Source organism: Tachypleus tridentatus, chromosome 2 (genome assembly GCF_004210375.1).
Source record: "Tachypleus tridentatus isolate NWPU-2018 chromosome 2, ASM421037v1, whole genome shotgun sequence".
Classification (NCBI taxonomy): Eukaryota; Metazoa; Arthropoda; class Merostomata; order Xiphosura; family Limulidae; genus Tachypleus; species Tachypleus tridentatus.
In genome coordinates, this window is record NC_134826.1 from 34713089 (window position 1) to 34740285 (window position 27197).

Here is a 27197-nt window from a genome sequence, read left to right on the forward strand (position 1 = left end):
TGGAAGTTCTCAACGGGCATTGTGGACATTGTGTCTGATGCTGGTGTTTGGGTATAGTGCTCACGAAACCCTGGCATTGCTGCAATGTCCTTGCATGGCATTGTTGTGCGTCCCCTCGTAGGGCTCCATGGTGGATGTGGTCAGTGGATACTGAAATTTTCCTTTTTCCTATGGATCCTCCTTCAAAAAGATTAAATAAAATAGTGAAAAAACAGTCAATAGGTAAACGACCATGTCTTGAAGACTCTGAGCAGCAATCTTCAACATCTGTAACACACGTATGTCATTTTCTTATATTACATTCTCTTTCAGAAAAACCTTCAGGGCATATGTTCCCCTTTTTTATTCAGAAGCGACTAGAGGGTCTTGCTGGCTCTCCAAAGTCCATAAAGAAGCTTTGATCTGGAGACATATTGGTTGAAAAATCCACAACCAAACACAGTGAACTCCTCTTGAATTCAAAGGCAATTGGGGATATACTTATTGAGGTAACCCCTCATGCTACCTTGAATTCATCACGAGGAGTTATTGTTGAGAGGGATTTGAAGAACGTCCCAGAGTCAGAGGTTCTCGCTGGTCTCTCCACTCCAGGAGTTTTTGCAGTGAGACACATCTCCACTTGCAAAGATAGAGTTACACTACCAACAAATAACCTCGTTTTGACATTTACATCACCATGTGCACCTGCCACCATCAAGGCAGGTTATCTAATTTGCAGGGTACAGCCGTACGTTTCAAACCCTTTCCGATGTTTCCAATGTCAGAGGTTCAGCCACTCTAAGACGTCATGTCGTGGTTCCCTGACATGTGCTTGTTGTGCTGGCAAGGACCACGATGCCTATGAGAATGACACGGACCCACATTGTGTCAACTGCAATGGTTCTCGCCCTTCATACTTTTGTTCTTGCCCAAAATGGTTGGAGCAAAAAGAGGTGCAGCGCTTGAAAACGACTCATAACATTAGTTATCCTGAGGCTCGGAAATTGCTGTCAGCCACTCCATCTTGGACATATGCTGCTGCACTTCGTTTCACAACCACAGTGGGAGTGCAGACAGATTTTTGTGCCTCCAAGAGAATCGTTTTCAAAACAAATGAAGAGCCTTTTGACCTCCATGGTTAAAAAGGTTGATGGATCTACTTTCACACCCATCTCTGTTCCTCTCATACATTCCAACAAACCTAAAGATCCACATCCTTTAGTTTCAAATACAGGTATTTCTTCATATACATCTTTTTCTCCCACCCCAAGATGCAAAACAATCATTCGTTCACATCCTCAGTCACTGGAATCCCCTTCCAAGAACAAAGACCTGCCCAATTGACCCAGGGCAGGATCCATGGAGGTCGATAGACCTCCTCCAACAAAGGACAGCAAGGAAAAAAAACGTGGTTGTAAACAGAAAGGTTCTCCAGCCAATTTGCCAACCCATCGTTAAAAATGGTCACCTTGATACAATGGAACTGTTGAGGTTTTACTTTCTAATCTGGATGATATTAAAACACTGATTGCTTCCTACCATTCTGTATGTCTTTCCTTACAAGAAACATTTCTAAAGCCTGCTGATACAGTCACCATTTGGCAGTTTTCTCTGTACAGAAATGACAGGCTGTGTGATGGACGAGTACATGGAGGGGTGGCACTATTGGTTGATCAGCATGTGCCCACCCTGTCTTTGTCACTCAACACACCCTTGGAGGCTGTAGCCATCTGTGTTTCCTTAGGTCATACCATCACTGTTTGTTCTCTCTATCTGTCCCCTGGAGAGACACATGATCAATCAGACCTTGATGCTCTCGTTGAAAAGTTGCCGTCTCCGTTTCTAATCCTGGGGGACTTTAATGGACATCATCCCTTCTGGGGAAGTGCTGTTATTGATAAGAGGGGTCGCTGTGTAGAGCGTATGCTCTCTGACCACAATCTTTCTCTTTTCAATACTGGTTCTTCCATTTATTTTCATGCACCTAGTCAGTTCTTTACCACTATTGATCTCTTGGTTTGCTCCCCTTCATTATTCTCTGATTTTTCATGGAGGGTTGCCAATAATCAACTAAGCAGTGATCATTTTCCTATACTTTTGAGAGAGACTCGCTGTGGTTGATGCTACCCTACCTGCGTGCCCCTGTGGAAGCTGGATCAGGCAGACTGGTCCACTTTCACTGCTCTCGCAGAACTTGATCCTGCTGTTGTGAATGAGCCATTAATAGATGATTGTGTAGCAGCGGTAACTGACTGTATTCTACAAACAGCTGCTCAGTGTATTCCTAAAACCTCGACACGTTTTCCACGAGATTCTCGTCCGTGGTGGAATCCTGCTTGCCACATAGCATGGAAGGCTCAAAAACGGGCTGGGATACTTTCGGTAGATATCCCACATATGGAGGACAAAAACCCCTTAATTTCAACTCTACACAGTGAAACTTCTACTATCTGGTTGGGGCTTACCTGTAGGATCATGATCACTCGTGTAGAATTCCATCCCTGATACAAGACTTAAGAACAGTGGAAGAGCATATCTATTCTGAATTTGGTACACCCATGACCTGTGCAAATTCTTTGTATGGATAATGCCTTCATGAATCCATCCACCTTCTCAGTGTGGGATTCTAGTTATTAGTATCACTGGAAGTATGTATATTTCGGAAGTTACATTTTCCTAAATTGAAAATATATTTCCAATAATACTTACCTCTGCTGACACTCTCCATGTTAGACATTGGGATGGTGGAGGTCTCGAAAACATGATAAAATTATTTGAATGAGGTTCTTAAATATGCAGTGCACAAAAAAAAAAAAATCAAACCCAAGATCTCTCATGATGAGCCATTATCCCCCATATTTTATACCTTTGTACTTAATAATGAACATAATGTCAATATTTCAATTACTTAGATAGTAGGAATAATAAAAAAGTATTATATAATCAGAAATCTCAATTTTGATTAGGTGGTTGTTTTCATGATGGTAATCAATTAATCATAATTTCAGTTAATTGAGTATTTTACAAACATTTATTGATGTTCTTGTCACTTATATTTTGTTGTCTGATCAATTGAATTACTCAGCATGTGTAGTCACATGCTTCCAAATAATCCATTTATATAGTTTTAGTTTATTGTATGTTTTATGAAGGAAGTACATAAAGTGTATTCTCCAGCCTTGATTTTCCTTTGTTGGGGTAATTACTGTTTACTTTCATTTTACAAAAGTAAAGGTTGGTAATTTGAAAGAAATTGAGTTGCATAGTGTACATTGTCCCAACATGCAGAGTTCTTTTTGAAACATATATGCGTAATTTTTGAAAGGAGTAAATAACTTTTATAAATAAGACTTGATAATGTAAGTATTATTTATATTAGTTTCAGTGAGATATATATGCTATTTCATTGCAAAATTACTTTCAAGAATTACAATTTGAATGTTATTTTACACTGAAATAGTGTGAATAGTGATTATCATATCAAAAATTAAAGAACTTTAAGTTTTTATTTTTCTCTTGGAAGTGGTTATTTTCTTATGGAGGAATTTTTCTTAATTTTTTCAGATAATTAAGAGCTTTTACATTGACTAAGTTGAACTAACAATTTCCCTTATTTTAATATTCACGTGATTTTGAATAGTTGAATGAAAGAAACAACAAGTTATGATAGAAGCTATAACAAACCTCTTATTTTTATTGCATAAGTATTGTGCAATAATTATAAATAAAAATCTTGACACAATAAATCAATTTGCCCTGATGTCATTGATTCAATTTTCTTAAATAATAGTTTATAGTAACAGGCTTCTTTGACATTTATTTCTGAGTTTAAAACTTGATTAATGTTGCCATTATGGAATAAATTTGACCTAGTAAATGAAAAAAATACAGAAAATCGTGCTGTTAAAAATACATAAATGGCACTTAAAGTTTGTATAGGTATAGGTCTGGAGTAGTAAAAAACAAATTAAACAGTTTTGTGAAACCATATACTGCTGCATACCATGTATTCCCAACATCAGCAGAAAAATAACCAACATTTGGCAAGAACTAGCAACAAAATATGACATTCCAGTTAATACAAAACTTATTCAAAAACCAAGCACAAAACTGAGATCTATTCTGTGTAAAAACCACCAACAAACACCACACCAACATTATTTATAAAATACAATGTGATAACTGCCACGACTTCTATTTTGTAGAAACAAGTAGAAAAATGGAAACCAGATTCAAAGAACATAAAAAGTCACCTTCACATGTTTTTGAACACTGCAAATCAAATAAACACAAGATAACCATAGAAAACACCCAAATACTAAATAAAGAAACAAACATAAACAAACACAAAATTAAAGAAGCCTTACTTATACAACAACTCAAGCCTAAAGTAAACCAGTGCAAAGGAACATCTTTATACCTATATTAATAAAGATAATCCAACATTGCACACCCTCTACATTCCCACACTTGGTTGCACAATCCCCTTCAAACATGTGGTCAGCTATCGGTCAGTTACGTCTTTCTTTGTGAACCTGACGATTACCAAAGAAGATCAAAACATTGTTTGCTCTTCTGCATAAAAAAATTTTCTCAACCCAAACCAGCCGTTTTTACATATATAAATTAAACAATATCTTTGAAGTAAGATGGCTTTTACTTCGGCATAATTTCATGCCTCACCATCAGTTTGTGTTAACCTATTTCAAGCTTTTCTTTTTTCTAGAAGCTCTAAAAGAGGGTAACTTTTTCTTTTTTGATTGTTGCTGAGTTATTCTCAATACTTCTACAATATATCACCAATTACAAGCTGCAACAAAAACAGTCTAATTGAAACATTTCTGAAAAACTTCTATTATAAAGTAAATTTCATTTAGTTTTTAAAGTAATAGGTGTATTACTATAGCAAACTCTTCCATTCCCCTAAAAAAAAAATCATTTGAATGATTTGTCATTACTACAAAAGCCAACAGTAATTAGTGGATAGAATAAAATCTGGAAATTTATAATACCACAATATACTTTTTTTTTTATAGGATTTGTAACTGTTACTTTTTTATTTGAAAATTTTCTTTAAAGATTAAACATTTATTAAATAATTGGTCAAATTCTAAATGAGATTGAAGCTTGTAGTATGTATTAAAAAAGAAACTTTAGAGCAGGTTCATAATGAAGGTAACTATTATTTGTGTATAAATGTTTTGTGAGGTGCAGCTGAAAACTTAGTTTGTGTGAAGATTTGTGATTTTACTCTTCAAATATTTTGCTAATGTATTGAAAATTGAGCATCATTAAAACCTCCAATATTATCATTTTCGTTACCAGCTTCTTATATTGTAAGATGGTAACATTTCTTTCCCAAAATAAAAACAGTGGGTGAATTTGTTTGAAATTTAATGAGAGCCTTCCCAAAGGTATGCAGTTTCATAAAATTAAAATATTTAGTTTTGACTTTTCACATTATTTAATGTAGTTATTTGCACTTGAACTCTGAATAGTTCACCTTCAAGGTGTTTCTGTTTTGAGTATGAAATGTACTATTTTTTATTTTACACTTTGCACATTTCACTTGCACAATCTCTAAAACCTTTTAAATTGATGTCAAAAGTTTTTTAAGGTAAATGTTTTTATTTTATGTTTCAGTTTATCTATCACTAGCTAGCTTTTATCTTCAATGCATATTATTATGAAATGTTTAAAATTAAGAAGTGGAAATGTGTATTTACCATCATAGAATAGTCTTAAAATATCTTTTTTGGGCTGTATGCATAATTTTATGTCTTTACTTTTTCACTAATAGGTTAATTTTAATATTTTATTTTCCTTTTGTGTTTTCTTATTGTTAATTATTCATGCCAATGAATACCCACAGACATTAGAATAGTATGAACAGTAGAGAAACTTTAGCCTCTGACAAAAGTTATTTGTACAGACCTAGTAATCTAAACCTTGTAGAGCAAGATAGTGCTTTGTATATCTTATATAAATTATTAAACCTTTCTAATATGAATTTGACAACATAAAGGAAACATAGTTAACTAAAATATATTTGTTATAAACCTGTATGCAGTTTAATTGTCTATCAAGGTAATATGCATAAGACAAGAAAAAGTTGTCAAACACTAGTGGAAAATGGGCATGGTGTCTACCATAAAAAAGCAAGTAATAAGCTAATTGTTAGAATGACTTAGTTTGTGTGAAATGAAATTAATGTTAAGAGTTTGATCTCGTACTTGTTGGGGTTTACATTGGACTGTCATAGAGATACTGAGACAATTCTAAGTCGATGCATAAGCAACCAGATCTAAGATATTTCAACTGCATGTATGTCATATGACAACAAACTGAACTTTTAACTGTTTTTTTCTAAGTAAAGGAATAATAACTTTAATATAAAATATTGAATTATGACATTTGTTAATTCTATCTATGTATCGAAGTTAGAGTCATCCCTTGTTGGATGTAGCTCTCCATCAGACCACTCCTGTATTTCCTATTCTTAGCATACTGTATTCATCTGATTCCTGCTTCCATCACTATATTGTCCCTCCATCTTCTCTTTTGCCTTTCTTTATATCGTTCCATACCCAAGGTTGCCATTCCGTTGTTCTTAATGTCCACCTATTATCAGAATACTTTGCTGCATGCCAGCCCATTTCTATTTAGTTCTTAAAATGAAACTTACTGCATCTATTATATTTGCTGTTTTTCTTTTTCTAGCATTTCTCCATCTGTCTTTTAGTATTTTATGAAGTATTTTTCTTTCCATACCTCTTTGTGTGATTTATTTTTCCTTATCTCTTTAGATAGTGTCTATGTTTGGCTGCCAAATGGTAGCCAAATGGTTGGTAGTACACACTGATCCATGATCTTTTTCTTGAAGGTAATGGGGATATCTTGGCCCTCTAGAATTTCTTTATACATTCCAAAACATTACAATGTTGCCTTTATTCTAACTATAATTTCTTACCTTGTGTTTCCATTTTGAGAGTTTGTCCTAAGTATTTGTACTCTTGACACTTTCTCTGTTTTTTCATTCTCAATTTTAATGGTATCTGTCTCATGATAGTTGGTCATGTATTTAGATTTTTCTCCTCTGATGTATCTTCAATTTTGCCTTTTTGCTGCTGACATTCAAATTGTTTAATAAGACCTCCATTTTTTTGTTGAATTTCTAAAAAGGGTTGCATCATCTGCAAACCTTAGATCTGTTCATGTCTCACTATCTATAGTTATACCTTCATTCTGTAACTTAGTTTGTTTGAATACTTGAAGTATGAAGTCAGTTTGTTGTTTTTTTTGTGTGTTTCTGTTTGGACTTTCCTGTATCCAATATCTTTTTTTTTTTCATACAGTGCATTTTCTATTACTGTGTTCTTTTTCTGCAAACTTAATAATTCTTTCTTCTCTGTTGTTTTGTTGATTCATGCCATATTTTACTACACTTTGAAACTGTATGTGCAAAAAGGTATATAAAAAAAATGTACCAATTGTTAAAGGGTTATAATAGCCAATATAAAGAAAAACTGTATGTGTGTGCTTATAAGATAAAGCTTAAAAACTGTTTTTATTAAAGTCTGAATCTGAGCCTGTTCAGAATGTTGCCTCAAGGTGGATTTCTGCATATGGTGAGGGAACCTCTCAGAGAAGATTTTGTACTTTCAGTTTATCTCCTCTGAGATCTAAACATCCATCCATGTATCTGCTGTGTGTGGTGACCTGTGAAGAGAAGGAGAGTATCCTAGTAGTTGAGGGGTCCAACCATAACACACCACTTTGGTCTTGAATTCCTGTGGAGAGGTGCCCTTGGGGTGAGTCCCCCAGGGTCAATCAGCTGATCCATTTAAACTAGAGTCAACTGAGTACTAGTATTGGACGTTCTCAATGAATTTGTGAACATTGTGTCTGATCCTGGTGTTGCTGCAATGCCCTTGTTTAGAATTGTAGTGTGTCCCCTCGTTGGACTCCATTGTGGGTGGGGTCAGTGAGCACTGAAATGTATTGCTTTTATTATGAATACTTCCATTCAAAACAAAATAAATAAAAATGAAAAAAAAGAGTATTGGAAAACGACCATGCATGGATGCCTGTTTTACAGTCACTATCACAGTCAGATTTTGTACCTCAATGTCTAATTATGCACTTTCATAAAAAAAAAAAAAAAAAACCCTTAGGGAGATGCCTCCCTTTTTTATTCAGAAGGGATTAGAGGGGCTTGATGGCTCATCCAAGTCAGTAAAGAGGTTATGCTCTGGAGACATTTTGGTGGAAACATCTTTACCACAATGTACCATATTCCTGTTGAAATTGAAGGCCATTAGGAATATACCAATCAATGTTACTCCCCATGCAACTTTGAATTCTTCCAGAGGAGTTATGGTTGAGAGGTATTTAAAGGAACATTCCTGAGTTGGAGATCCTCACTGATTTCTCCACCCAAGGAGTTTCTGAGATGAGTAGAATCTCCACTTGCAAAGGTGGAATTTTGATAACTACTATTGTTCTGATATTGACATTTACATCAACATGTCCTCTTGCCACAGTCAGAGTAGGTTATCTGAACTGTAAAGTACGACCATACGTTCCCAACCTTCTCAGATATTTCCAGTGTCAGCGGTTCTGAGTGGAGACTTCCACTGTACGAGTTGCACGGCCATTTGCCCATTTTTTTAATGGACCAGCAATTCTAATTCCAAGTAGGTTCAGCACTTTCCCAGTATTTCCCACAGGAATTTGGAGTCCCTGAAGGCTGTGTCTTGTGTTTCACACTTTTCATTGTAAAGGTTATTCCCATCAGTGGACAACTTCCCTCTGCAGTTGCAAACAGTCTCTATATAAACAACTTTCACATCTTGGGTCACTCTTCCCACATAAGTTTTACTGAACAGCAGCTACAGACTGCCCTCAGTCATTTACTGAAGTGAACCACAGCAAACAGTTTTACTTTTTTTTGCTCTAAAACTATTTGTATGCATTTCTGCTGCCAATGGGGTATTCACCCCGATCCTGAGCTTCATCTAAGAGAAGTTATGCTTCCCATGGTCCCTGAGGCAAAGTTTGTAGGGCTTTTGTTTTTACTGTAAGCTGATCTTTACTTCATACATTAAGCAGCTATGTGTCAGGTACAATACAAGGACACTGAACATCCTCCATATCCTCTCTTCCACATCTTGGAGAGGGGATTGATGTTCTATGCTAAAATGTATTGTGCCCTCATTCAATCTAAACTAGACTATGGGTCTCTGGTCCATGGCTCTGTCGGGACTTCAGCCTTGATGTTGAATCCTGTTCATCATCTGGGGGTTTGGGTCTGCACAGAGGCCTTCTGCACTTCTTCAGTCCAGAGTTTGTACACTGAGTCTTATGAACCTCCTCTACGCTTCTGCTATTTGCAACTATCTTTACTGTATGCTTCAAATCGTGGATCCTTACCACAAAATCCCACCTGGGATTGTGTTTTCCTTCCTCAGTAAGCTATACTTTTTTAGAATAAATGGTCTGGCATTGTTCCTTTTGGCTTTCGTATCTAGACTCAGTTGGATGAATTGGATCTGTTCTTGGATAACATTGCTGCATCCAATGGTCAGCTCATCCCACCATGGCTTATTACCATCCTCAAATGTGACCTTTCTTTGATTTATATGAAGAAGGTGGATACTCCCAGTTGAAAGTACCACTTTTTAGTTGCCAAACACCTATCAAACCATCCTTCCATTCCCATTTGTTCAGATAGTTCAAAATCAGGTGACTCTGTGGGCTCTGCCATGGTTTGTTGTGGTTTGGTGGTTGCACACAGAGTCCCCCATCTACAGTTTGTGTCCACTGCTAAATTGTTTGCCAGTTCTCTTGCCCTGAATCACATAGAAGCTGTGCAGTACACAAACTGTACTATTTATGTTGACTCGTTTAGCTTTCTTTCAGCCTTGAAATTGCTTCTTGTTTGTTTTCATCAATATTTAAAAATGATTGGCCTATTTCTCTTTAATAATCTACTTCTATCCAGTTTTTCTAGATACCAGACCACATTAGTTTTTGCAGGAACAAGCTCTCTGACATTGCAGCTAAGTCTGTCTGCTCTGGGTCTATTGTGGCTGTATCTCTCCCATACATGGACTATGGTCCTGTATTCAAGGCTCAGCTCCTTGCCATTTGTTCATCAGTTTGGAGTGAGAAACATGATAACAAGCCTTTACAGATCAAACCTTCTATTGCTCTATGGTCATCTTGCTTCCATAAGGATCAGATGGAGAAAGTTGTCTTGGCTAGGCTATGCATTGATCCACAGTTTTGTAACTCATCATTTTCTTTTATCTGGGACTGATGCACCAATGTGTGGTTTGTGTGACACTCAAGTTGCAATATCCCACATTTTACTGTTGTGCCATTGTTACAACCATGAGCGACAGCACCATTTTAAACATATTTTTGGTATGAGTTCACCCTTGACATCAGGCTGTGCCATTGGCATTGGTGACATTATCTGCATCAGTTGTTTTTAAATTTTTAAGGGCCATTGTCCTTTTTTTACTCTATTTAAGTTTTTAATTCAAAAATTGGACTTTGTTTTGTTTTAACATGACTCCTTTTTACATATTTTAATACTTTTATGTTTTTACTGGTTGTTTGGGGCAGATAGCCTAGTTACTTTGCACAAATAAATGTCAACCAACCAACCAAAATGATGCCGTATTTTTTGCCTGAATATTGTAGAACTTTTAAAAGCATAGTGTTATGGTATAAACCAAAAGTCTCCATAAAATAGAAATGTAAAATAACTCAATTTTCAAATTTTAAATGACACTGTTTGGCATCTTAGGATCTTCAAGAAAAATTACATAAATCTGACTCTACCATTCGAGAGTTAAGAAGTCGTATTTCTACTCTTGAAGAAGAACTTCAGCACTTTAGACACAAGTCTCAGATGCTTACAAAAGAGAATAACAAGATAAGTACTGATAACCAAGATCTGGAGAAAACAGTTGGGCAGTTGAAGACACAATTGTCTAGTCTGGAACAAGATGGCAGAGAGAAAGAACAGCTTCTGAGCTATTCTCAAGAACAGTTACGTATTGTTCAAGAAGAAAGGGTAAGTGAAAGAGTTCAGTTGTATTGAATGTCATGTTTGTACCTGATCACAGCTTACATTATCAAGCTTATGTGAATTTAGTATCAGAACTAATGACTGAAGAAAACCTTTAATTCCTTGTTAGTGGTGAATCAAATAGTTCTTTTTTTTAACCAGTGGAGGAGAGTTAGTATTAACAAAAGAAAACAAAACTATGCATTTTTGTTTCTTTCACACATTGAATTTTGATGCACATTGGACTTTTCCCTGTTCAGTTTTTCTGATTTAATACTGCAGATCTCACTGATATGTTATCATTTACATTGTTATGTTTTCAATAGGAAATAAAGAAAGTGTAAAACTTCCAAATGATATATGGTGGCTAATACTTAATAAAACGTGCTGTGATTGAATACTAAGTAAGGGTTAAAATTTCAACTTAAATATGTATTTAGCATCAGTGGAGTAGAAAGGTGTTTAATGTTTTGATTTTAATACGAAGTCGTTTCATCTTATGTATATATGTTATTGTAGAAGAAAATTGAGGAAACAGCAGAACAAAGGAGAATCACATTAAACAAACGAGAATCTTCATTAAAAACTTTGTCTGATGAAGTAATGAAAGGAAATGAAATAATCACAAAACTTCAGTCAGAAATACGTAACTACCATGCGAAGGTAAGTATAACCAAATTGTGTTTTGTACCATCCTAATTTCAACCTTTTTATATCTCAGTGAATCTTAAATTTTTTCACAAAATATGATATTTACCTGTTCACACTTGGATATTCCAAGAATTTCCATTATCATTGAAATAATTACAGATTTGAGGACCTGAGATGTGGAAGGATAAGTGTAACGATATGGTGTGAAAATAGAAAACTGCCCTTTATTCACTAAGGAACAAGAAAATAAATAGTTCAGTCTGTGAGGCTTGATATTCTGGTTAGTGTGCTCAACTTGTAATCTGCAGGTTACAGATTTGAATCCTTGTTGCCAAACATGCTGCCCTTTTCAGCCAGATGGTTAATCCAAGAATTGGCAGTGAGTGGTGTTGACTGGCTGCTTTCCCTTCTATTCTATGACTGCTAAATTATGGATGGTTAGCACAGCTTTGTGCAAAACACAAAACAAGCCTAAAGATGTGATGTGAAACTGCAAAATTTAAACTGTTGATTAAAGAAACAGAAGAATGGATATGTGCCTTGCAGTGTGTTAAAATTACAGCCCAAAATAAATGAAAGAAGTTACAATTAGAATATTAAAAACCACAGTAAGTTTTATTTAAATGTAAAATAAAAATTAATGTGGAAATAAATTATTTAATGACAGACTCAGAATAATAATGTACAATCAGCAGTTATTAACATGAACACTTAAATGAAGATAAGACTTAAACAGTGACTTTCAAAACCTTTGAAAGAAAAATGAATGTCATTGAAAAATGTAAAAATTGTTCCCATTTACCTGTCAGGAAATTTGATCCCATATCCACACATATTTCTTCTCTGTATGACTGCCACATGTATAAGTTAAAGTAGGACAAAAACAACTGTCACATGAAACAGTTTAAGGTTTTTATAACTCAACCCTGCTGCAGAAAATAACACTTATGTCCAAATTTAGTACATGCCTTGAAAAGGATTTGATTCTCTGGATAAAAACCAGAAAAATTTTTAAAACTCAGTGGAGTATATGTTACAGTGTAGTGGATTATGGTGTTTATATATCTACGTGTATATCATTAAAGCTAGCACATAATCAAAGCTGAAAACTTGAGAAATTTAGGGTAAGTCTTTTAGAATACAAAACAGAGTAGCAAGGAAGAAAATATAGAAACTGGATTTGACAACAAGAGACAAGTTAATGTTAGTTAACAGTAGAATGACTTGTTTCTCAATACTTTCTCTTAGCTGGTCACATGAATTTAAAAAAATGGAATGAGCTTGGTATCAAAGGACAAGGTAAAGAAAGATGACTAGAAATTAAAATTTTCAAGTTTCTTCTGAGGCATATAAACACAAAATATATCAGTTGGCTTAAAATTATGTGATGTATAATAAAAGATAAGAATAAAGTTGTATGTTCTCAAGATTATTTGTAAAATAAGAAACTGAGACATTAAGCCTTAGTATGCTATCATAATACTAGTATAGTTTCATTTTGAAATTTTATGTTATTCTTAGGTTTGTCTGTCTTTTATGTGAGCCAAGACCTTTTTTTTGATGTGAATATTTTCTTCAGTCTGCCCCATCAAACATGTATGTCCTTTTAGCCATGAGGGCATTATACATGATGGTCAATCCCATTATTAGTTGGTAAAAGAGTAGTCTAAGAGTTGGCAATGTGTAGTGATGACCAGCTGCCTTCCTTCTAGGCTTACACTGCTAAATTAGGAACAGTTAGTGCAGATAGCCCTCATGTAGCTTTACACAATATTCAGAACAAATCAAACCATTGTTTTCTTGAGTAAACTATTTTGTCTTTGGAAATTAGTTTTGATAAACCTGTATCTTATAAGTATTAATAATGAAGTGAAAAGACTTAATTTCATATTCTTTCTGAATATGCATTGGAACAAATTTTTGTTCATGGAGTTAAAGACCTTCTGCATGCAGATATATTTTTTAACAGATATGTTGTTTTTTTCATACACTTTGTATTGATACACAAAAGGTTAACAAAAGAATATATATTGTTGTAATCATTGTAGGAGGCTCGAATAAGCTATCATAATTGATTTATTAAAAGAGACTTGAAATTGATATGTGAATTCTTGACAGTTTTAGGAAGATAGATCAGATACCAATCATTTCCATGGTTAATGCTGTTTAGGATCACCTTACTCTGTTATAAAACTAGTTAGTAATTAGTATCTAGTTGCTGGAATAGACTTAGGTGATCATATAGAATACTAACCATGACAGTGAGTTCTGAGAAGTGTTAATAATGTCATTATTTAAGAGAAAGGAGAATATTCTCACAGCTTAAGTGTTGATGGGAAGGGATGTTAGATTTTCATATTAGAAAAAGAAACATGCTTTTCTGTAAACCTCATTCCAAATAACTTAAAGAATACTATTGAGATGTGACTTGTAAAGAAAAGTTTTGTGCATGGCAATGCCGAATGTCTAATTGTATTGCATAAAACAGTATAATTATATATGTGTAATGATGCATTTACTTTCTTAACATTTAATTTTAACTTTAGCTGCAAGAACTAAAGGAAGTTAAATATGATTTTGTTATTGCAAAATGCTTTAATAAAGGACCTGCAGGTTTTTTCCAAGTAAAAATATTTATGAAAGGTTTGTTGTATTAAGTAAACAGAAATTGATACTAAGTAAATCATTTTACACATTGTTTACTATTGTTTTATTGGAAAAATTGAAACATTATATTGTAACTTTATTTTAAGAAGTAAAAGAATGACTAAACTTTTGCCAGATGAGTATCAAATAGGGATGCATGATGTAAAGGTTTAGTAAATAATAATTTCTTTATAAAATTATTTGAAGTATACATCAATAAGTTAATAATTGTATAAAAACATAATTTTAAGCCCCAGAAAAGGATGTAGAAGAAACAGTTTATTTGGTATGTGGATGATAAATTAAGTCAAACCAAACATGTTTCTTATTTTATCAAGATCTACAGTTTGTAAATAAGTGCATAAAATTGGTATGTACAGTTTTACCTGATAAAACAAAAGTTAATTTGATCTTGTAATTAACTAAAGAACTTTTTCACATTAATGCCAAAAATTGACAAGTTTCTGTTGAAGGATAGTGATGGGATTAGTTTTACATATATTACAAGTTAAATATAAATATTTAAAACTTGTCCACTAATTGAACATAACTGACTATTTATATTTTATGCATACAGCTAAAGCTAAGAAACAAGATAACTGCTAAGCAAGAGGAGATTCTTGGAGACAGAGAGAAAAAGCTTGAAACACTGCAAGAAGAGATCTCAGTTTTGAAATCTGCAGGAAAGGACAAGGATGAGGAGGTATTGAGGTCATGTTTTAAATTTTCTTTAGTAATTGAGTTTTTATATAAACACCTAATTCTTAGAAGGTAATACTTGTAAATTTATGTGGAGTTTTCTGTCATGGAAATAAACTTTTTTATAAAGTACTTGCTGTTATAAAGTATAAAAGTAAAATATTATATTGTGTATCTGTTCTTTAACCTTATGTACTAGACTAAGTTCACTATTTCAGCAGTATCTTATTATCAGAGTCCATGCTGTGGTGCATATATATCACTTGCAAAATTCTGTAACAATTTTCAAGCTTATCAGGAGGTCACTTGTGTGTTTTATGAATTGTATGTTTTTATCCGTGTTTGTGTTGTTAGCATAAGACCCTCAATGGAAAATAATTTGGCTAATTATGGCTTTAGACAAGCAGTGTACTGAATGGTTTATTCTAAAGTTAACTATCTTTCTTCTGTGTAAACAGACAAACTTGTACAGTGGTGAGTCTATGGATTTACAATGCTAAAATCAGGAGTTCAATTCTCCTCAGTGGGCTCAGCAGATAGCTCGATGTGGCTTTGCTACAAGAAACCACACACACACACACACTTTGGGGATACATCCTGAGTATTTGATAGGTTATTCACATGTCATATATAGAAGTAAGTGTATATATAAGGACCCTTTTCCAAAAATGGAAAGAGATGTTATGGGTTACTGTATTTGATTCAGTACATGAATGATATCTCAGTGAATATCAGTAATCTGAGTTTCTAATTCATACAAAACAAGGATTATAATAACTTCAATCAAAATAACACAAATGTACTGAATAAGTTCTGAGTAAATTTTGTTTTCACATTTTAATGTACGTTATGATCAAAGCTCTTTTTCCTTTGTTTTTTCTGTAATTAATTTTACAGATGAAACTAAAAGAAAATTGTGGGGAGGATAAGTCATGTTGTTTGGAAAAAAATCACTTATTTTTAATTTCTGAAATATTGTAAAAATATTGTCACTTGATTGTGTGTGTTTCATCAGCTATGTCAGTTTCATATTGCATGTGTCTGTGACAGGTTCTTGTATTTAAATGTGAAAGTAAGTTGTGTTTGGACTGACATCTGTTAACGTTTTGACAAAGTGAGAACAAATCGAAGCAAGTTTTAAATCTTTGACCTTGCTTGCTGAGCAAATGTTCAAACTAAATGTGTTCTTGAATAAAATGAAAACTGGATTTATGGAATATGAAGTCAATATTTGGTTGTCCAGAGACCTTTCTTTCAAGTGAGGGTTCAGGTTCAAATCCTTCTCTTTCCCAATTTGCTCTTCTTTGTCAATTATATATGAATTATTGTTGTTTTCTTGGTTGATTTTACTTGATTTTGAATTTGCAAGTTTGATAAGTTGTTTTAGGATTGTTTGAATAATGATAAGTTTATTGTAATTGAATCAACTAAGCATCTTACTGATGCAATCAGTTAATCATTGGTAATTTATACAGTGAGATTCATTGCAGTACTGTGTAATAAATAAGCTTTTTATACAAGTATTTTGCATATGCTAGTCCCTGAATGAAGTTTTTGTAAGTCCATTGAAAACTTTTATTGTAAAACATTTCTTAATTGGCTAATAGAAACTCTAATTAAATGTCATTTGTCTATACCATATTTTGTGATGAAATGTGTTGGTAATATTGGATGCATCTGTTTTTGCAAGGTTAAGATATGGAGAAGTATTCAGGTCATTTGATGCAATTGTTGTTATTCCATATATTTAAATGAAGTGAAAGCTATTATAATATTAATTGTACTATGACGTTTCCCCCAGAACAACCGGTTACAGCAGGAGCTAGATAATGTTAAACAAAAACTAGAAGACTGTCAGAAACAAATCAGAACAAATGAAAATGGTAAGTACCAACAACAGATTTGAAAAATTGTTTTTCTGCACATTTCTATCTGGAAATTACAAACTAGAATTTAACAGTTCTCTACCACACACACACACACACACCATTTCACTCAAATTAGTTTCTTTGATTTAACTTGTAAACATACAACAAATATTTCACTAATAATTTCTGTAATCCTAAATAAAAATAACTGTAAGAACTAATAATTCCAGGAAATTTCTGTATTTGTTTTGTTAAGGATTTTGTCACATCCACAATATGTATGGATAGAATGAAAGAAAGTTTAACCAGAGGATGTAATTCATAGGATGAAAAAAGAATTTACCGTAAACATCGTGGCAAATTATCAACAAGTGCAAAACTTAATGACAAAAGTGAAAAACTAATCAAGTAATTAAATAACTGTTTTTCATAAGTATTAGAAAAGTCTGTCATCCACCCATGTTTTGTTTATTTCTCGTAAACACCCCAGCTTTTTGTTTTAATTTTCTTATACCATCCACTGACTTTTTTTTTTTAGTGATTGAATTTAAGAATCTTGCAGCTTAGCTAGGTTATAAGATTGACATAATATGCTTGTGTAAACTTTAAACATAAAATAACAGTCTGTATGTTTCAGTTTCACTGGGAGGTAAGATGAATATTTGTTGGCTCTTTCTCCAGGGTGCCTGAAAAGTCTATAACCATAGGTACTTTAATGAATTTTACAAAATATGTTCTATATACTGTCCTTATAACTTGAAACAAATTTATGGACAGCATTTTCATTCTTTCTGAACACTGAAAAACATATTCTTGTCAGTGTTAAGTCCAACACTCATCTCAAATTTGTTGTTTTTGATGTTTAGTGTCCCTGGTCTTTTCTTTTCACACATATGCACTCCACAGAGAAGCAAACCCATGGGACCCAATTCTGGAGATACTGAGGCCCATATTTGCCAATATCATGTTCTGGGAAGGTATCATTCAACCAAGTTTGGACTTTGTTGCATAATGTGGTGCAGTGCCATCCTGCATGAACTAGTCACACAGACTGATTCCACTGTGACATTATCTGCTTTTGCAACGTGTGCAAGTAATGTGCACCTTTGACAGTTGTATCGAAGAAATATAGCCCAACCTCTCAACAGTCCCATAACTTTGAATGCACCTTGTTCTTTTGTTTCAGTAAACCAGTTGGAGTTGTATGATGACTACCAGCATGGTCTTGTCATTGAAAAGAACAGTTTGGGGGCAGTTCTAATTTGTCATGTAATTTAAATTATGAATAGCTGCAAATCACCTATGGTTCCAGACGTTTTTGGACACCCTGTACTAGAAGAAGAGAAAAAAATCTTTCCCTTAATGTAACTCATAGATCTTTGGTAATATTTTCTGATACTTTTGTATTTTAGGGTTATATTATGGATAACAAAATGATTAGAAATACAAACAACTTAAGGTTAAGTACAGACCAATAATATCACTAACCACTCACTTTTATTCCACACATATAAATAAATAATAAAGAAACCATTATGACAATTCTCAAGATAGAATATACTTTTGACTGATTGCTTGTATTTCATTCTTATTTTTTAGGATTTGTTTTTGTACTTTGATATTTTAATAAATGTAGTGATATTGTCATGGTTGTTTATTCAGGGTGCCTACACAAAGTTGAAAACATGAAAGTGTTTAGGAGATTAAAAAAAATAAAAACAAGATTGAAAATTCATCTGAACACTTAAAAAAAAAACACTTTCAAGAACCTTCGTATAAACACAAACTGCTGCTTAGCAATTCTTATTATTGATGTATCTTATCTTGGTCAGTTGTTCTGTGTTATTTCATCTGATGATAAATATATTTAAATCAGTATATTGGAGATGGGTTAAATAGAAATGCAATGTTTTATTTATTCTTACTTTGCATTGTCCTTGATTGAGGCTGTTTTGTATTGTCATAGTATGAAGTAAGTATATTCTAAAATCCTTATCTTTTTGAGTTTACAAGGTGGAGTGATGTTAAGTGGGTGTAATTGTAAGGAAAAACTTAAATATCAGCATATCATGCAGGTCTGCAAAATTTGGAATTTTGCCTAGAACATCAGAGAACATGGGAAATATGTTATTATCATACATTTTTGTATTTTATTTAAAATTTATTTGAAAAATTTTCTACACAATTTTTCTATAAAATTAATTCCTTTGAAATAAAAACTTTTGAAATAAAATAAGTTCTTGTAACTTATCAGGTGAAAGTGGATATTGGAATTAAAGAGATTTGAACATTTTGTATTTATTTTTTATAGTTATCAGCTGGTTAAACAAACAATTAAATGAGTCCCATATTAATACCCAGAGAACACAAACAGCACCAGCTGTGCCTTTCCAGCAGGTATGTCCAGCTCTGTTGTTATATATAGGATTATATAACTGAATATTATTATTGATGGCAAAATGAAAACAAAATGTCTATTTTATATATAATTTGTCGAAATGTTTACAGTAATGCTATCATTTGTTAGTCTTCAATGATATTTCTTTAACTGGATTTACAACAAGAAAGTAACTAATAGCAGGCTTATTGTTACTGCCAACATGAGTGTATTTTACAAGTGCTGACAAAACTTTGTAAGCATACAATTAAAGTACACTTGAAAAAGATCAGTGAAATACTTTAAAGGAATTTAAAGTAATCCGTGATTTGTGTATTGTTTAATGTTGAAAAAGGGAACCATGATAAATTTTAAACCTCCTTTATTTCCTGACTTTTAGAAACATGCATGTACATTTATGTATGATACCTTCCTATGTTTACAACAGTAATATGCACACACTAGTTTGTTTCACTCAGTTTTCCAAACTGGCAAGTATTAGTATTTTTTGTTATTCTATATAGTTTTTTAGTGGTTGGGTAAGTGAAAATCCCAGAATGGAAAACATTGTTTTTTTTTAATCTACATAACATTTTCTATACTAAAGCTAAAAAAAATCTATGTTAGAATTAACAAAGAAAATTATTATGTTGTTAAGTAATGTAAACTAATAGAGGTTAAGTAGTTAGTTAACTTTAACATTCACACATTATTTAATATTTGTTGCATGTGGAAAATTTATTAGCCAGACTCGTGTCTTTACTTGTACAGAAAACTTTTACCCTAAAAATAACCATGCTTAAAAATTATGACCCACTTTGTGAATGTAAAAAGTTCTACAAGATTTATATTTTTAGATTAACTGGAAAATGTCTTTGGAAGCTTGTAATTTTGGTAAGCAGGAATTATCTATTTCTAGGCATACGAGTAAAACAAAAATTCCAGTAATGACCAGTAAAACTGACCAGTTTGGTATTTGCTAATTGATTAATTGATGCTTTCAATAATCAATTAGTCTGGTATGCACAAACAAAACAAAAATTGTTTTCTCCTTAGTCATCAGTTCAAAACGAAAACCAAACAAACGTTAAAAAAAGTTAGCAGTGGGTGCTACCAGATTGCTTTTCCCCTAGTTTGAGAGAGAGTTAGCAGAAGACAGTGTGAATTGCAACTACACCCCCACGGAAAAGTCAAGTTCAACAAACTTGAAGTTAAGAAAAAAAATTAAGAAGTTGTCTTTCTGTCAGTCAGAAGATTCCCCATGGTTCAGGAAATCCTTGAAAAGTTTTAAATTTTTGTAACATATTTTCCAGATTTGAAAATACAAAAAGTTCTGAAAGTTTTTGGAAAAAATGTTGAAATTTGGGCAGTGTGCTGAACCAAAAATGTTAATGAAGTTTAAAGATAAATAAACAGTTTGAAAATTTCAATTATTAATTGAATGGGTGTTTTTTCCATGTGCACATTATTGTATTGTCTGATATGCTGGGCTGATCTGAGAACCAGATCACAATATTTAAATGGTCTGTTAATATCATGGTTTGAATGGGTGAGTGGCTATTGTTTATTTTCAAACACATTGATAAACATTGCATATTTGACTAACTGAAAGATAAAAATACTAATATGTGTAATTAAAGGTTAGAAGTTTGTGTAATATACTCCACTGGATTTCTAGGCTTGTATGTGAAGGCCAAATCTTGAATTATTTTTACAAATCAGACACTAACACAGCTAATATTAGAACCTAATAAGTTAATGTTAGTATCTATGTCTAATGTGTTAACTAGATCTAAATTTAATCTTTAGATCTAGATATACATTATAACCTAGTAAAACTGTTAAATTAATACAACTATATGCATTTAAGTCCACACAGATGCATACAGGCCTAACAATAGTCCAAAACCTAATTGTGTGTATGTGGTATAGGAAGCAGATAAATTTATAAATGTAATAGTTAAATATTATAGATCTAAGTACAGATCTAATATTGAATTTAGTTTTCCAAAGACTGAACAGAAAATGTATCTAAGATTTAGAAGTATTAATTCCACTCATTTTCAATGAAACTAGCCAGTTTTCTTGTAGGCTATCTCGAAAAAAACTGTTACTTGGGCTCAAAGTCTTTATTGAGTTTATTTGCAGGACTCAGATATAGATCTAATAATAAATTGTAACTTTATATTAAAAATTACGATTCATTATAAATAAATAACAGTTCTTATTAAAATAGATCTCCATAGAAATTTTATGATAAATATATAATGCAGTTTCCAAAATGTAAAAATAATCAGAATTGCACAGTAATTTAATGTACTTAAGTATTAAATATAATGTTGAAAAACAAATTATACTTAGCCATATATTGATTAGCTCTATATTTTGTATCCATACCGAAGCATAAATCTGTCAGGTATATTAGTTTGTTTGATGAGCTTGAACAAGTCCCTCAAAGTGAAACACTTGTTTGCTTGCTTGCTTTCGAGATGAGAAAAAGGTTACACAAAATACATCAAATCACAGTTCTTTGGACGTGCTACTAGCACTAATTTAGTTGGCAACCTATACCATGTATTCATAGATCTCAGTTCTAAGAACTTGTTACAGTTTTCCACAGACAGTCCCAATATTAATTTGAAGTCACATGAAATGTTATTAACTGAAGCTAATAAAAAATTGGTTCAAAAATACTTGATGAAAGTTAGGTCTTGTGGCTTACACACAATTGAGAGTATTTTTAGAGGTAGTTGCAGAACAGCTCACTGGAAATTTGAAGACATTGTACCATATTGCTGTTTTTTTTCAAAGATTTTCTAGTGCATAGAAACTCCCACTCCCACCTGAAAACAATTAAAGTTATCTGACAATATTTGTAAACCTGTTAATTCTCATCACTTAAACCTGAAAGCACAGTTTTCCTCTAAGTTGCTAGAGAAACTTAACTTTTTGAAGAATTCTGGTTGATAAAACAATATTACCTTTTATGGCTACTAGATCACAACATGTGCAAGCCTGAAGCTTACAAACAAAAAGATTGATACAAAGAAAGTTTTTAATGATTAAAAAAAAAAGGGTATCAAAAGTAATTGATAAAGATTTAAGCTGTTGGTTTGAATATAAGCAGTTCCTCAATACTGTTGTGAAAATTCTTCAGAAGTGTCCGTTAACTTATAGCTTTGAAACGAACCTGAGTTGCTTGAACCTGGGAGTGATGTTGTTAAATGTGTCATCCATTGCTGTAATGTTTTGATCTAGAAAGTGAGGTAAATGCAGACAGAGAGGTAGAAAGGTACTGTGACATTGAACTCGGGCAGTGTGGAGAGTTTCATGACTACCATACAGTTGCCTGATTCAAAGGTTTGTGTTTTTCAGAGAGAAGAGAACAAATTGGATACTGTTTATTTTGATCTCATGTCAGACAAAAACAATTCCAGGTGCTTTGGAGAGTTTACAAACTTTGTCAAATTGGACAGGCCAGTGTCAAAAGGAAATCTTCTGTAAATAAAAAAGTTATTACAGAATATCAAAAAAGCATGGTTCTTAATGTTAAAGCCATACTTGACCACATTAGACATATTGCAGGTTTCATGAATGTAAAGATGACTATGGAAATTCAAGACAGTTTGGGAAGTGAAAATCTCAAACATAAGATTTGAATCTAACATTAAATGGCTCCTTTCAATAGACAATGGAAACTTTGAGAAAATTGACAATGTAAGAAATTTCAATGTTATTTACAATACCCTGAGGGAATCTGTAAGAAAGAAGGAAAAGTCCTTGAAGCTTCTCATAGTGAAAATTGGACAGAAACTGTCAAACAAGAAATGTTGAAACATTAACTTTGTGTCTTTTTCAGATAATTTAAATGCTTTTGAATGCTGCTGGATTATTACTGAAAATATTACTGCCTTATTACCATGTAAAACATTATTTACCAATATTTACATTTGCAAATGTACATCCAGGTACAGTTTCTCATGTAACCCACAGAAATAGTCTTTCGGTTCTTTAACTGATCATTGAAAATTCATGAAATTTAATTTATTTATAGGTGCTATTACCTGTAAAGTGAAAACACACAATCTGTTTTTTGTGTGAGTGTTACTCACAGAGATATTGTTTAACAATCATTAGGTAAATTTTTCTATCCTGTGATGAACACTTTATCTTATGGTTATAATTTATGGAAAAGTGAAGAAAGTAAGATGTCAGATAGTAACAAAATACAAAACGATGATCTATTCACATATTTTCTTGTTACGTTAATTTTGCTTGTAATTGTCAGTCGACTAGTCGTCTATGCAACATGAAAACTTATAAGTAGAGCAGAGTCTTTGGGATTTTAAATGAATGCTATCTTACAGTAACTTCTATTACTCTTGTAGCAGCAGTATTTAGCGTCTACACCAATGATACGTCCACCTGGTATCCACACCACTGGTGTTCCAGCCACTGGCAGGACTACAAGTGTTGGAAAAGCATCAGTATTGCAGGTAATATGAGGTATCTTATTTAAAATGCTGGATGTTCCATAATAACATTTGGATATGTGTTTGGATAACAGCTAAATGTTTATTTGTTAATATACTTTTTAGCAAAAGAACCTATGACTTAAAGTTAACATAAAACAATGAAAATGTTTTTAAAATAATAAGGTTGTGTGTGTAGAACTTATATTTTTTCATAAATAGGCTTTTTAAATAATTGGATTGTTTTATAACATTATTTTTACTGTATGATTGAGCAACAAATGAATTTTAACATTTCAAGCCCAAGTTGTTGATACAACAGATTTGTGATTGTTAGTCAAGTTTAGTTTCATATAGATCAGATAGAGTTTTAAAAGGTTTTGTTGATGTTTATTTGACCTGACAGTGTTCTCTACATCTATAAATCATTCTCAATAAAAACAGCACAAAGTCCTGATAGAACTTGACTTGGTCTTTTCTACTTTTCCTTGTTATGAAGACTTTTTCATGGACAAAACATAATGAACTGTTAATTTATTAATCATAATTAAAGATGCTTAATTGATAATAATCATACAGCTTCACTTTATCAGTTGTTGAGTGAAGTTATAATTTGTGTTTTCCATCACAACCTTGTAGAAAACAATTACTTGTCAGTGTGGGTGGAATCTATAAAAGTCTACCTTCATTGCAAATTTCTTTTAAGCTATGTAGTTTCTAGTGCAACCTCTAGAAGTTATTTTTTTTGTTTTTTACATGTTGATTCATATGTACTTGTATAACTGTGTAGAATTTTCAACTCTTTCTTCATATATATAATCAGTTTTTGTTATGGTGACATTTATTTGAGGTATTTGTGGTTAATAAGTACTTTTGTTTCATTGTCTTTAAGGATGTATCTTAATCCTCACACAACTTCCTGATATTATTAGTAGCAAATGTTCTTAATCAACCAATCATTTTGATTCATTGTTTGTTGGGTATTTAAATTGTGAAATACTGTAATTGTAGGTAGATTTCTCTAAACCAACAACCATAGCTCAAAAGACTTTTTTTATATGAAGGACATTGTAAGACAGGTGTAGTAAAATGAAGGTTTTTTTTTGGAAATGTTCAAATTTGCCATAATTCCAGATTCTGAAAAAATATGTTTATATAATTTATGTGTAATAGTAGCATCAGCATGAAATCTGTACATGTTAAACAATTTTGAGGTATGTCTGTAGGTCATTAATAGTAAAATGATGAGGTACAATTTGTGTACAAATTAGTTCAAAACTGAAGGATCAAACAATAAATTAGGCTGTTGTTTCTAATTGTGTATAACTGATTAATCACTAAATTATTACTAGCATTGCAAATAACACTTAGTTTAATAAGGAACATAAAACTGTATATTTTGGCATAGTAGCTGGGAAATATAACTTAAAATTTGTCATGTGTTTTAACAAGGTGGAGAGGACCAGTATTTAAAATTTTTAATTTAATATTTAATTTTCACATTTTGAAATGTAGATGGTTGATAAGTTTTGTAAAAAATTACTCTTAAAAATACTAAAAGGTTATAGTTATGACTTAATAGTTGGTCAACTTTTGTGATGTTCAGTTGATTAGTTTGATCTGCTTACTTTTGTTAGCATTTACAGTATAATCTTGTTGGTTTGAGTGGACTGGGACATGATAAGACCAGTGTAACTTCTTCACAGAGTGCACCTACCTTCAATTCTGGGTAAGAAGCCTTTTATATTATTGATGCATATCGTTTAAAGTACTTTTTTTTCCATTCTTTGATCAAATACTGACAGTCATACATAAATACATTTTCTGATATTTTTACTGATCATTTGCAAAATAAAAAAAAAAACATTGAATGTTTCTAATTTAATTAAGCCATTTGGTTTAAAACATATTTTGTTTGCACATTAAGGTTGCTAACAGTTGTTATGTGATACATAAGAATGTTTTACAACAATGTACTTAAAGTTAAGATAACAATGGTGTGATTTAATAGGGCTGTGGTTTATTCTGGTAATGATAATTTATGTTTTATTTTGAAAAGAAATGGTCTGATTGACCCACGATACTTCCAGAAGCAGAGTGACCCTGCCCTAGCAAGAACGTCAGTGTCCACCACTGCATCAAGTTCTTTAACCAGATGTGCTCCTAACCATGGTTTAGGATTTCAGTTTAAATCAACTGGAAGGGATCAGCCAGTTCACAATAAAATAGGAACTCTTCAACCTAACCTAAATCAAAATCCTTCCCATCCAACTACAACCAGTGCCAGCAGTACCCAATCACCCAAATCAGGAGTATTCCAGTCTAATCAAAATCAAGTTACTTTATGTTCTGACATACCAAAGTCTACAAGGATCCAACCAACCTTAATGTCAGCCTACTTCACTGAAATGCCTACTCCTAATTGATAAAATATTTTTTTTTTTACTTTAAAACTGTGTTCCAATAGTTTAAATGGTTTTACATGTACAGAAATACAGAATGGATAAAGTACTTGTGATCAAAATAGTCATAAATCATTGATAGTATGAATAGCTTATTTTTATACACAATAAAGCCAAATATAGCTAAATTTTACTGTATTTTATAATATGCAAATAAATGTTTTGTATATAAATATGTTGTAATGTTTGTTTATTTTTTTTGTTGAGAGGTCTCTGAACAAGCTTAAATAACTGTAATGAATGAGATCCTAGGAAGTGAACCATAAAAGTCAATTGTCAAACATTTACAAACTTGGAAGTTTTAAAGTTATTGTAAACTGATATCAGTATGGCAGTTTTAGGTATGTATATTTATTGTACAGGCACAATTTCAAAATTGCATTATGGTGTGTAAGCATTTTACAAGCCAGCATAGAGTGATAACATAAGGCATTAGTATTTTGTCTATTACATTTTTAAACACTTATGTTCTTGATCTAGGCCCTTAGAGATTTTCAAGAATTGAAAGAGAATATAATAATAGTATGCTAACTTATTCTTTGATAAATTGTTTAGGCAGAGTATTCACGACAAAACTTTGTAGAATGGATGACAACTGCCTGTGTAGAGGACAATATTCCAAAATCTTCTGCCTTTTCGAAACGTCATCCACTACACTTGTCTCCACAATCAGCAGTTGCTGTCCATTTTACAAAGTTTCGTAAGTATGCTAACTGTTGTTGTAACACATGATCTGTATGAACAGTTTTGTGACTACTGCTATATTTGTTGTATCCCAGCTGTCCTGATGAGCTCTGTATTGAATGAAATGCATTGTTGATAATGCAAATAAAATGTGGTGAGAATGCTGTTATTATACACACTTCTAATTTTGAATATTCTTAAGGGACTAAATTCAAAATGTAGTGGCCTGACATTAATGTCTTATAACAAGTATAATTGTAGTCATTTTTTGTCGGCTTT

At 32.5% G+C, this 27197-nt stretch overlaps 1 protein-coding gene across 7 annotated transcripts in view; it reads left to right on the forward strand.

The window, feature by feature from the left end:
* LOC143240752 (spindle assembly abnormal protein 6 homolog) overlaps positions 1 to 26407 on the forward strand; it is a 60620-nt gene extending 34213 nt beyond the window's left edge. For 3 of the 7 annotated variants that reach the window (XM_076483713.1, XM_076483722.1, XM_076483733.1), the window contains exons 9-16: positions 10796 to 11065; positions 11579 to 11722; positions 14934 to 15059; positions 16857 to 16938; positions 19235 to 19320; positions 23689 to 23796; positions 25410 to 25501; positions 25832 to 26407. In XM_076483713.1, coding sequence (XP_076339828.1) covers positions 10796 to 11065; positions 11579 to 11722; positions 14934 to 15059; positions 16857 to 16938; positions 19235 to 19320; positions 23689 to 23796; positions 25410 to 25501; positions 25832 to 26198 — 1275 coding nt within the window. In that variant the 3' untranslated portion in view covers positions 26199 to 26407. The remainder of the gene's footprint in view (positions 1 to 10795; positions 11066 to 11578; positions 11723 to 14933; positions 15060 to 16856; positions 16939 to 19234; positions 19321 to 23688; positions 23797 to 25409; positions 25502 to 25831) is intronic. The other 4 variants (XM_076483743.1, XM_076483752.1, XM_076483755.1 and 1 more) reach the window with 3 other exon arrangements.
* Positions 26408 to 27197: the final 790 nt, after the last annotated feature.